General features: G+C 42.4%; 1 protein-coding gene across 1 annotated transcript in view; it reads right to left on the bottom strand.

Moving 5' to 3' along the window:
* Positions 1-5,578: 5,578 nt before the first annotated feature.
* LOC146610707 (plexin-A1-like) overlaps positions 5,579-11,965 on the bottom strand; it is a 280,809-nt gene continuing 274,422 nt past the window's right edge. The window contains exons 31-32 of the mRNA XM_085344897.1: positions 8,575-8,725; positions 5,579-5,674 (exon numbers count right to left, since the gene is read on the bottom strand). Coding sequence (XP_085201023.1) covers positions 5,579-5,674; positions 8,575-8,725 — 247 coding nt within the window. The remainder of the gene's footprint in view (positions 5,675-8,574; positions 8,726-11,965) is intronic.

Raw genomic sequence — 11,965 nt, 5'->3', positions numbered from 1 at the left:
ACAGCGTTAGATTAGAAGATTGATACCACTCTCATGTATTTTATACCAATCTTAACTTTAGCATAAAGAAGGGGAAACGTCTAGTGCGCTATAATCCTTGCATCTTTAAATCAAGGTCCTTTACACTGGGTTTTATGCCTGGACTAAGGGGGCTAAGTGTTAATAATGAACAGATACCCATTCTTGGCTAACAAAATCCACTAATTATATGTCATGTTGTTGTAGATATTTTGTCAAATTGGATGACGTTTTTCATGAAATGCAATCTACATTCAAAATGAAACATGAACTTAATGAACATTAAAAGTTGGAAAAACCTTTCAATAAAACTCTGAAGCTTTGCTTTTTATCATCTTTACTTAAGACAGACCCTCATATGAAGCTGGAAGATATTTCATCTTCAAATCTGTACACAAGCAAATTCAAGATAGCTGACTTCTGGTTAGACTATGGGTATAGCCACAAGTTGGGGTTTTTTTTATAGGCCCACACGATGGCTAATTTTGTAGGGGCCGTTATCTATATCTTACATCCATGCACAAGAGCCATAAAACATGAATATGTAAGTTCTGGTGTGTCTGCAAAGCTTTGTTAATTACTAATCACGTTTAGTGCTGTTGTTTGAAATAATATTTGAACAAAATCTTCATCAAGCTGTTTACATTCTAATTGGCTAGCTAGGCTACCTGTTTGTTTTATCTTATCTCTTTAGGGCTCTGTGCTAAACTAAGCTAACCATCTGCTAGCTCTGACTTCTCATACAAAAAAGTAATGTCAAAGTTGTAATAATTCTCTCCTTAAAGTGAGAAAAACCAAGAAAGCAAATAAGCACATTTAGTCCATTACTTTGAGAAAAAGACTTTAAATAGCAATCTCAGGCTAAAAGCTGCCTACAGACATTTCATGTAATTAGCTTACTTTAATCTTGTCTTAATATTAGCATGAAAACAAACAATAGCCTCAATCAATATAAAGCAACCCTAATAATATACATCAACAAAAGAGATGTAATTTATCATTTTAGAGGGATTTTTGTGTCAAATCTTCTTAATTACATTCACTGTTTGCAGGATACACTCCCCCCATAACACACACCCTTAGATATCATATTTTCACACTGTCTCCAATTAAATGGATGCAGTTTTTTACATAGCCATCTTTGAGGGAGTTATCATGCCTGGTTAGCTCTTGGCTACTTTAGTATAAGCTAGGCTAGATGACACATGACTGGTATCAGTCTAGTAATCTCACATTTAAAAGGACATATATATTTACATATATTGTATTTGTTTGTCAGTTTTTGACATGGACATTGAACAAAATAGGAATCATGTACATGGAAAAAAGCATATAATTTTCCATGTGGGTAGAGGCTGACAAGGCACAGCAAAAACCTATGTGTCTGTCAATCGCCAGGAGAATCTCTTTCACCACCTCTTTTCTTTTCCCACTCCACCCTCCTTTTTGACTGTGTTTTTCTACATGAAAAGAGGGGAAAAAACAACCCAGATGTGATGGAATGGACAATGAAGCGGTACCGTGGCCTTCAAAGCACTTCCTCTGCCTTGCCTGAGTCTTTTCATCTTTTACCTCAACAAGTGCTGTAGCATAAAACAAGAAGCACAAAACTAAGAAACAAAAGCATCAAAAACCAAATGGGCCTTATCTCACCATGTCTATTTTTTTTCCTTTTTTTTTCTCCCTACAAAATTATCCTAGGGGCACTAACAACGACTTCTTCTTTCAGTATCACAAAAATCATTTTTTACAAGTCTTCAACTGAGCAAGTGAACACCAGTCAAACATCAATGTAAGAGTCCACATCCTCAGATTGTTTCATTCATTCAATTTGAACAAAACGTGTTAATGAACGCCTGTACATGGAAGTAGCATTGCCTCATTCATCAAGGATAAAGACGGAGGCTGCTTTTAAATCACTAAAACTGAGCACTAAAAGTTTCTTGTGGAATAAGTGAAAACGGCAAAGAAAAGTCTCTTATCACAGAGCTGTGCTCGGGTTGCAGATGCATAAAGCTTTGGTCAGTCTCTCTGTATGTTATGTTACCCTGTGCAGATCAGTGGTTCAAGTATTTAAGAACATACAGTACGTTGTCATCCAATCCAGACGCACATTTGTGCTGTCAGATAAAAACATGGTGTGTTGGTGTGAGAGGCTAGAATTCAGATTAGAGATTCGAATGTACACTGGGCTTTTAAAGGGTCTGTGTCTTGTTCTATTATTCTTTGTTTTACAGCTTTTACTTGACAGCAGCAATATGTGTTTGGTTTGGTGGCATCTGGCTTGGTACAGGTCTGGTATGTGGGAAAAATCCTTAACTCCCTGACAATATGGACAAAGGAAGAAGTCAAAAGGCTAAAGACTGGACAACTTACACATTAGCATACAACTTGTGCTAATGGTCCGAAGTAAAAAAAAAAAGAGAGAGAGCTCACCCTTGATTTCTCTGTGAATTGATTGTTTAAGGTAGCATGTAACAAGCACGAACTAATCGCTAACAGCCGGCTCGCATGCAGCGACTGCCTCACAATAACGTGGAAACGACTGCGCCGACTTCGACTTCTTGCCAATACTTCTTGCCAATACTTCTTTAGGATTTGTCCGTGTGACAAAGCCTTAGACTGGAAGGACTGCTGCTCAAATATAAAATCCCAAAGAGACGAATGTGTGACTGAATCCTTTAAACTTAAGTAGCTGAAACACCAGTCGCACCAAATGTGAAAGTCACACTTTCAGTTCAAGCTGTAGAACAGCTGTGACATTGAATTATCACTTGGGGAATTCATCAGTTTGTAGTCCGTCTGGTGCGTTTTAAGGTGTTCACACACTTTTTAGTCCACTAGCTGCTAATCTTCGTTCTTCACAGCTTAGGAACAAACTAAATAATTATTTCATTGTAACTTTGAATTACATAAAAATACATTAGAGCCTCGACTGTAAATGTTCATTTTTAGATTAAACATTTAGCAACTGGAGCACTGAAACGGCTGCGTATCGTATTTATATTACATATTAGACAGGTTTCTTTTCCAGGGTAATCTGTCACTAACATATAATATACGTAGTAAGTGTCTTGTGCAGGGATGCATATGGTTACATTAACTTCCAGTTACGAAAGAGATTCTGGTTTGTGAAGCTCCTGATGCAACGCAAAGCTCTTCAAAGCCATCTGAACTGGTCTGAGAACCCTACTGTTATCTGGTTACAAGGTCTCCACTCGAAAAAAAAAACTGAGGGAAGCACTGCTGAAGAGGAAGCGAACATAAGCAATTTTGATGCAACTGTTTTCTTTGAAGTTACAGTGTCCTAAATGGTGCATTTAACCCTACTCTTTTACACTATTTTTTTCCCATTTATTATCAAAGCAAACACATGTAGAGAAGGTTTTTTTTCAGCTCTTCCGTGTGATCTGGGTGTTGATATGTCTTATCTGGTGGTCTGAAATTCATGATACGCTTTTACAGGATGGAAGAACATATATACATCACCTTGGTTTGTATCTTCTGGCCTTGATAAGTAGCTGTGTACACTCCTAGGGAAGAGGAATGTTTCCGAATGTTAACACAGAGCAGCGCACGGTGCAAGGAGAACATTTGCACTTTTTTTTCTCTTCTTTTTTTTTTTTAACCCTACAAAACCACAGAACAAAATAAAAGAGAGAGAAAGGCCTTCAACTTGTACAAAAAACCCCACTCACATAAATCAAGCTACATTTCATTATCTTTTTTCATAAACCACATTCACATTTTCAAAAAACGGACCCTTTAGCTTTACCGTCGTCACTTCGGAGTAGAAAACAACAAAAACAAATAATAAAACCAAGAAATATTAGACAACATCTTCTGCACAGCAAAGACTAGCCTTCATTTTTGGATGGCACACCTTATAGAAAAAAATGTGTTTCAGACAAGCTGGGAAGTCTAGAAAACAAGATCGGGAAGCTGTAAAGCACAGTGTGCCAGGGATCAGCTTAAAGGACTGCTTGGTTGCCTCTGCGGTCTGCTAACGCAGCATGAGGCTGGCTTCCACACAAGTGACTTTTGTCTCATCTAAATCAGCTGACTGGGCCTTGTGTTGTATTTGGTTCCTCTAAAAAACAAACACAAAAGCACTGCAGGTTGGTTTGCTCGTAGGCGGCTTCCAGACATCATTTGCCTTTTTGCTATCTTCAGAGCCAAAGATGTAGCACGCCCCGAGACCTCACGAAATATAGAAAGTGTCTGCGTATGATATATTTATATATATATATATTTTTGCCATTTACCTATTTTTAAACTTTCAGTCACTAAGCATGACAACATTTTCATCGTAGCACGTTTCATCTAAACGGGGAAAAAAAAGAAGTCTCTTCGCACTAAACAACATTCAAAGTAAAACATGGCACAGGACGACTTTTTCCTCGTGTTTTTCATAATTTTTCATCTTGGAAATATCAAATCTTCGTCTCAAACGGATCTTTTGTACATTGAAATGAAAAACAGTTTGTTTTTTTCCCCAGTTTTTCATTTGTTTTAAAAATGAAAGGTTTGTATTTATATCTATCTATCTATATATATATATATATATATATATTCATATATCCTCTTCTCTCTTTTGATTTAGCTTTGTTGTGCAAATTCAGCAGTAACACAAGAAGTGGCACAGCACTGGGGAGAGTAGGCAGTTGGACGGGCAGAATCAAATGCAGTAACAAATCAAATACAGAGTTATGAAACTGACAGCGTCCTTTGTTCGACTACAGTGGAATTCATGTCGATGGAGTGTTGGAAAGTCAGTACTGGAGGAAGAGTTTCCCTGCAAAGTCCTTCCTCCCGGTTGCCCTGCAGTGGCAAGCGGCGCGTTGCCGAGAATCCACTCTACCGAAGAGTCTTTGAGCAACACGCTGAATCTCTACCTGCTCTGTGGCTGCTGCTCTGTAGCTGTCCCTGACCTTTGACCTCCTTGTGGAGGGGAGCAACAGTAAAGAAAGAGAAATTCCTCACAGGAATCAAGTATTCTGGATTTTTTTTTTTTTTATAGGCTCAGAGTCAGAACTGCAGCTCTGGCTGTGAAAAGATACTAGCTCTGGGTTTGTTTCAGGTCCAGCTTGATGAGTTTCTGGTCACCACTGTGCATGTACCATTCCTGATTGTGGCCAAAGCTGCTCCCGTGTAACTGTAGACGTGATGAGGGACTTGATGAAAATAAATGCTCTCCTGAGCTGAGGTCCAAAATCGGCTGAGGTTGGGGACGCACTTGATTTGGTTGTTATGGCAGGCTCAGAGAAGAAGAAGAAGAAAAAGAAAGGCAATGGGGGAGGGGGTAAAAGTCAACCCGGCTGCCGGGACTTTAGTTCCAAACTCTGCTGTCTCTCTCGAGTGTGCTGCTGCTTACTGGGTGCTTGTGTTCTCGCAGTCCTTTCTGCTGCTGTAGATTGTTGTTTGTGACGGCGATGGCGACAGACTTTAAACGTCGGGTGTTAAAACGGCGAGGAATGGGGAGAGGGGGTCAAAGTTGTTGGGGAAAGGCGTGTTGGTTAGCCGGTTCTCCTGCCAGCTGAGGCGCGCCATTGGCTGATCCTCAGCTAGATAGAGCCATGGTGTCGATGACCTGTTCCAGCTTGCCGCGTAGTCGCTGTCTGCGTGACTGTTCGTCCTTCTGTAGCGCTGACAGGATCTGGACACACGGAAGGAAACAGATTAGAGAGACGCCTTTAAAACCTTGAGCATGCGGCAGTGCAGCGTGGGCGCCGCTGTTATGCTCCTTAGCCATGAATTCACAGTTACATGAGCCAAAGGAGTGCTCTGTTGCTAATTTCCCTTTTAGTGGTTAGCGACTACAATTGCACTCACGCTGACAACACGAGCAGGGCCGACAGGGCAGGTGTTATGGCCAGTGGAATGTCTTGTGATTGGATGTTAATGGCTACTGAGAATGACCAACAGGAGTGCGTTATTTTTCATGATGAGAGTGGGGAAAGGAGGATGTGGTATGAGTGTGAGGACGTGTGCATTTCATCTTTATTTTTTAACGCGTCTGTCTGAGCGCATTTGTTAGACGATGGGGGCCGTGCAGCTGTCTACATCTGGATAATAGGTCATAATGAAGGGGAGCAGTTGGTTTGAATACAGCCAGCTGCAAACAGCCAGCTTAACTACCGTCATACTGCTGGTATGGAAGAATGGAAACAAGGACAAGTGGGGGCGTAGCTCTCACCAATTAAAAGCATACTAAAGGTTGAGGAGGGAGAGGTGTGTAGTATAGATATAAGGCTCTATTTTTAAAACAGCACATTCCATGCAAGCATATTTCAGCAGCTCACATGTTTGGAGAAGCAAATAACACAAATATAAAGAAAATGCACAGAAAAATTAACCATACATTTGTTGGCTTACATATATATATATATATACACTAGAAACTAGAAGAAGAAACCCTAGCAGCACCTTTAATGCTCACTGTTTAGCACGTTCGAATGCGAGGTAGTATAAAAATGTATCATTAAATAAAAATGAAAAAGCACCAGAGGATGAAGGCTGAAGTTTTAGCCAAAGATATCCCTCAATATTTGAACTGGGTTGGAGAGTGAAACCTACTGCAAAACTGATAATTCCACCCAATCTGAAGTACTCTCACATTCACGTTTACCAACTGAGCATTTTCTCTTGATTAGATTTCTAAAAGCCGTCAGTGTTAAAACTGGATTACATTTAGTTCAAAAGTGAAAGTTTAACAGACGTCTTTAGATCAGACTGAGCTTCCATCCATCCATCTTCTTCCGCTTTATCCAGGGCCAGTTCGCGGGAGCAGCAGCCTAAGCAAAGAGGCCCAGACCTCCCTCTCCCCAGCCACCTCCTCCAGCTTATCCGGGGGAACACCAAGGCGTTCCCAGGCGAGCCGAGAGATATAATCTCTCCAGCGTGTCCTGGGTCTGCCCCGGGGCCTCCTCCCGGTGGGACATGCCCAGAACACCTCACGCAGGAGGCATCCTTGTCAGATGCCCGAACCACCTCAGCTGGCTCCTTTTGATGTGGAGGAGCAGCGGCTCTACTCTGAGCCCCACCCGGATGGCTGAACTATCTCTAAGGGAGAGGCCAGCCACCCTTCGAAGGAAGCTCATTTCCGCCGCTTGTATCCGCGATCTCGTTCTTTCGGTCACTACCCACAGCTCGTGGCCATAGATGAGGGTAGGGGCGTAGATCAACCGGTAAATTGAGAGCTTCGCTTTTACACTCAGCACCAGTCCGTCTGTCGATCTCCGGCTCCCTTCTACCATCACTCGCGAACAAGACCCCGAGATACTTGAACTCCTCCACTTGGGGCAGGAACTCATCCCCAACCCGGAGTGGGCACTCCACACTTTTCCGGCTGAGAACCATGGCCTCAGATTTGGAGGTGCTGATCCTCATTCCCGCTGCTTCACACTCGGCTGTGAACCGTTCCAGTGCGAAATGGAGGCCATCACCAGTCGAAGCCAACAGAACCACATCATCCGCGAAAAGCAGAGATGAGATTCTGAGTGTGAAGTGAAAGCCCTCCGCCACTTGGCTGCGCCTAGAAATCCTGTCCATAAAAATTATGAACAGAATCGGTGACAAAGGGCAGCCCTGGCGGAGTCCATCACCCACCGGGAACGAGTCCAACTTAATGCCAGCAATGCGAACCAAGCTCTTGCAACGGTTGTATAGGAATCGAATGGCCTGTAGCAATGGGCCAGATACCCCGTGTACAATATCGTGTCTTTATAGATATGCTATATTGAAAATTCCTTGGGAAAATTTTGAGAAAAACGTAATAATGTTGTCCTCATCTGTATTTGTATGAACCTGGAAGGTCAAAACTAACTGTTCCTACATGGCAGTGCAGCATGATGGCGCAGCGGTTAGATCCTCATAGGTTGTGGGTTTGAATCTGCGGGCTGTGCTGATGATGACGAGACGGCTTTTTTTATCTAAATGTAGCTGTCCCGGGACGTCTTATGAACATCCTGAGACGAGCCTTTTAACATTCACTTTTTTCTTCATTAAATACCGTGTGCTACTTTTTTAAGCAAAGAGTAAAATGAGTGATGATGGTGTTGGAGAACTTCTCATCAGACACACACTATGAACATGATGGCACGTGGGTATATAGAATTTAGCGGTTTAAATCCCAATAAGTGCATTTAATGTCTTGCTTGAGACTCTGCTGGTTGTTCGTGATTTGTTTTCTTAACTGTGAATGCTTATTCAATAAAATGAATAAGCATCCTTAAAATGTGGCACTATTTCGTTAACACATTCTTGAGTTTTAATCAGCTGGTAGCAGCAAAGGATACTGTGCAAGCAGGTCTTTAAAAAAATCACCTAAATTCTGTTAAGCTCCATTAAGTTCATAATGTGCTGAGCTCATGCCTTAATGTGCATCCTTAATGGTGGTAATACCTTCCAGCTTGTACCGATGTGGACTGGTTATCAGTGTTATTGAATTAAAATGACCTCGTGGTATTAGTCAAAACAAGTAAAGGGAGGCAGAGCACGAATAATTACAACATTCTTCCCTTCTTCTATATTTAGTGCTGGGCAGTGGGAGCTTACCTCATCTTTGTATTTGACGATGTAGGAGTAGATCTCGTGCAGCGCTGACATGCTGTTGAACTGGCTGAGGTGCAGCCGGGACTGCTCCGCTAGGTAGGCACTCATGTCCTGATCGCTGATGGCTGGCATGCGGGAGATATCGGAGTAATACCTAGACAAGAGTTCAGGCAGAGTTGCGTGTCATGCCACCTTCGTGTCCATTCACACCTTGACTTACTGCCTCGACCTAAGCTTCCCATTGAAGGATTAATGCAGCTTAATACAATTTCTTTGCTGATGGTTAGCACCTTGTTAGAGCACACATTGACCTACTTTGCCATTTAATTGAAAAATAATGAGATTAGTAAAATAAGAGACGGCTCAATTCAACTCAGTTTTATTTATATAGCACCTAAAGTCACCTAAGGCCGCCTCTGCTACAATAACCAAACAATTAGACGATCCACTATGAGCAAGCACTTCGCAACAGTGGGAAGGAAAAACTCCCTTTTGAAAGGAAGAAACCTCTGCTAGAATCAATCTCAGGGACAGGCAAGCGTCTGATGGGGCCGTGGGGGTGAGGGGAACATAGGAAAACAAAGCCAAATTCAGTTTTTTCAGATGCCCACCTGCTTATGTAACTCGGGAATTGATGGCTTCGTTGTCATGGTTGATGTTAGGGCCCTGGGTCGTTCTTTCCCCCTTATGTAACAAAACTGCTTAGCATTCCCTTTGCAAGCCCCAGCTCCTGATCGATGCATACATGTGCTCTTTATTTTGCCCTCCTCGCCTGACTGTTTCTCCTGTCTCCCTCTTGCTGCCATATTTGACTGGTTACGACTGTCAGACTGTCATTCAGGGCTGCTGTGATCAGTGAGTAGCCTGCTCCGTACATTCTTGCTAACTGCTACGAAAGGGTACCTGTTACTGATCCTTTTAAGTACCTCGTATGTATAATGTTCTGCAGGCTTTTTGCCTGCCAGCTTTTGATTATATAACCTGTTTGTTTAGTCCTGTCAGGGGCATTAAAACACTGGGACGCAGGGCCAGGAAGCAGCGATTAGCACACTCGCACAGTTAGTTGACTTCCTTTGTAAGATACTCACTTACAGACGTGCTATTTATTCTGTAATGTTTGTTTTCGAAAGGAAAGCCAGCGAGCCTAGCATTTCTTTTCTTTTCTTTTTTAAACAGAACAGTTTGATTTGGCTCTTACATTTCAGTTCTAAGTCCAATTATATTTTATCCATCCTATCCTCTGTAAGCTTTTTGGTGACTACTTTGTGACTCTTATGGATATTGATGGGAACCTAGCTGGGTTTGTAACAGCTGATTCATCCTTTACTCATTCATATTTCATTAATATTTCGTTTTTGAGATGGTGATGCTCTCAGTGAAACAACAACCTTAGTATTATCGACTCAGTGTTGCTGGCTGCACTGGGAGAGTGAAAGGTCCGTAGAAAGTGAGGCAGGTAAAAACACAATATATTAAGAAAACATCCCAATACTGAGCTGTACCTGGATCTGTGTGCACGATCCATATCTCGGCTATCTCAAGGTTTACTGCAGCAGGGCAGCGCTGGGAGGAGAGTGTAGGTTTGGAGGCATAATGGAAGCAAGGTTCAACTGCACCCAGTTAAATCTTACCTATAAATCCTTATCTCACGCTTCCTCCAAAAGCTCTGTGGAAGCTACACTACTTCCTGCAGCATATTCAATTCAAGCTGCTCAACATAAAGAAATACACAGCGGTTTTCCCACAGATTTAGACTCTGTTTGTGACAGTAGAGTGCACATGCATTTATGTGCAGGAAAGATTTCTTAAGTATTATTATACATTATATGTTATCAGTTTCTGCACTGCAAATACTTTTACATGTCCTGACTTTACAACAAACAACTGAGAAGACAAGCACTCGCTCTCCACCGTCTCTCATCCAGTGGATTAACTCCAGCTCCACTATTGTGGATTGTGGCCGTCTACAGCAGGCAGTGATGTGATCTGCTGCATCGGCCATCTTGGTCCTGTGAATGAACCAGCTCGAGACCTGCTGCAGGTTCAGGTTAGAGTTTGCAGTAGATCTTCAGAGCAGAACAAAGGCTAGTTTATCCAGCCACAGTTCAGGATGGCAGAGATGGATTATGTCTCACCCTGGGACAAGATTCTCTGAAGAAGGAGCTGAATAATACTGAGAAACTGCCGCAACAGCTACTCACTGTAGAAACATATAAAGGAGAGCACCGGGGCTAGCTCAGCTTTCAAAAGAAAAGAAATAGGATTGCCCACTAATGAACTGATTATCGATCGTGCCATTTTTTTAGATTAAAAAAAAAATGCTTAGTGAGATTATGAATGTACTTAGGTGGGCATTATATTTGGGCAGGTATCAAACGCTGTACTCTACCAGAATGGTGTTTGTTATCAGCCCTTCTGTTTTACCATTAGCAGTTGTAACAGCCCTTTAAGACACCCAAGTCGAGGGTTGATGGTGTCATCAGTGTGTGCCACTGGTCTCTCTGCTCTCTCTCTCTGTGATGGTGTGGACATGTGCTTGCACGCTAGTACATGAGGAGGGACGGATTTTATGTTTTACCTCTCCAGACACCTTTGTTTGCAACGTTATGGGTTGTACGAACACTGTGCGCTATGTTTGTTAAGCTGCAGCCGTTCAACCGGGCTTATATGGTTGATGAAGAGAAGGTATATTAAAGAACACACTGGAATCCCCAACGCCAGCGTGAGTGTGTATTCTTTTGGCTACCCTGCTAGGTGTTTTGCCGCCTCCTCTCAACCACTAAACGCAACCCGACGTTACAAAATGGCGCCCGAACATCTTCTCTTGGACCTCAGTATGCAGTATCTTCGAGCATCTGATGATTGGTACATAAAAAGGTACGACGCGGCAAAGTGGCTGTCCGCCATGTTTCGCGGGAACGGACCAGGCTGGCCTGGACGAGGACGTCGGGAGGATCAAAGGGTCGCGGTGGTGCATTTCCATGGCAACGACTGGAGCTGCTCCAGCATGGTTTGTGGACTGTGGCGCCGTTCTCTGTTTGGCCTCTTCGTCGTGGCTCCATTGGATGCGCGTGGACCTGCGTTTCCCGGGCGTGGGTTCGATGCAGCTTTGCCATAGTTCCTGAATTTGCATTTTTTTTCTTATGTATTTCGTGTTGGTTACTGTTGTAACATGACTGTTGTTTGGGTTTTCTACAGTACTTTCTGGTACTGTTTTCACATATTATGCTGTCTGTTGCAAGTTTGTGAAGTAGAAGAAACGCAATGAAAGAAAAAGGGAATTTCATTCTGTAATTGTCCTGGCTATGCTAAGTTTATTTTCTTTCTTTAACATTTGTTTAAATGGACATTCACCATGTGGGACACTGTCATGTATGCCAGTTTGTCAATATTG

The sequence above is a fragment of the Diplotaxodon limnothrissa genome, linkage group LG20 (genome assembly GCF_057381915.1).
Source record: "Diplotaxodon limnothrissa isolate DT_005_m linkage group LG20, D_limnothrissa_male_GT1.1, whole genome shotgun sequence".
Taxonomy (NCBI): Eukaryota; Metazoa; Chordata; class Actinopteri; order Cichliformes; family Cichlidae; genus Diplotaxodon; species Diplotaxodon limnothrissa.
This window is presented reverse-complemented; position numbering and strand designations above follow the sequence as displayed.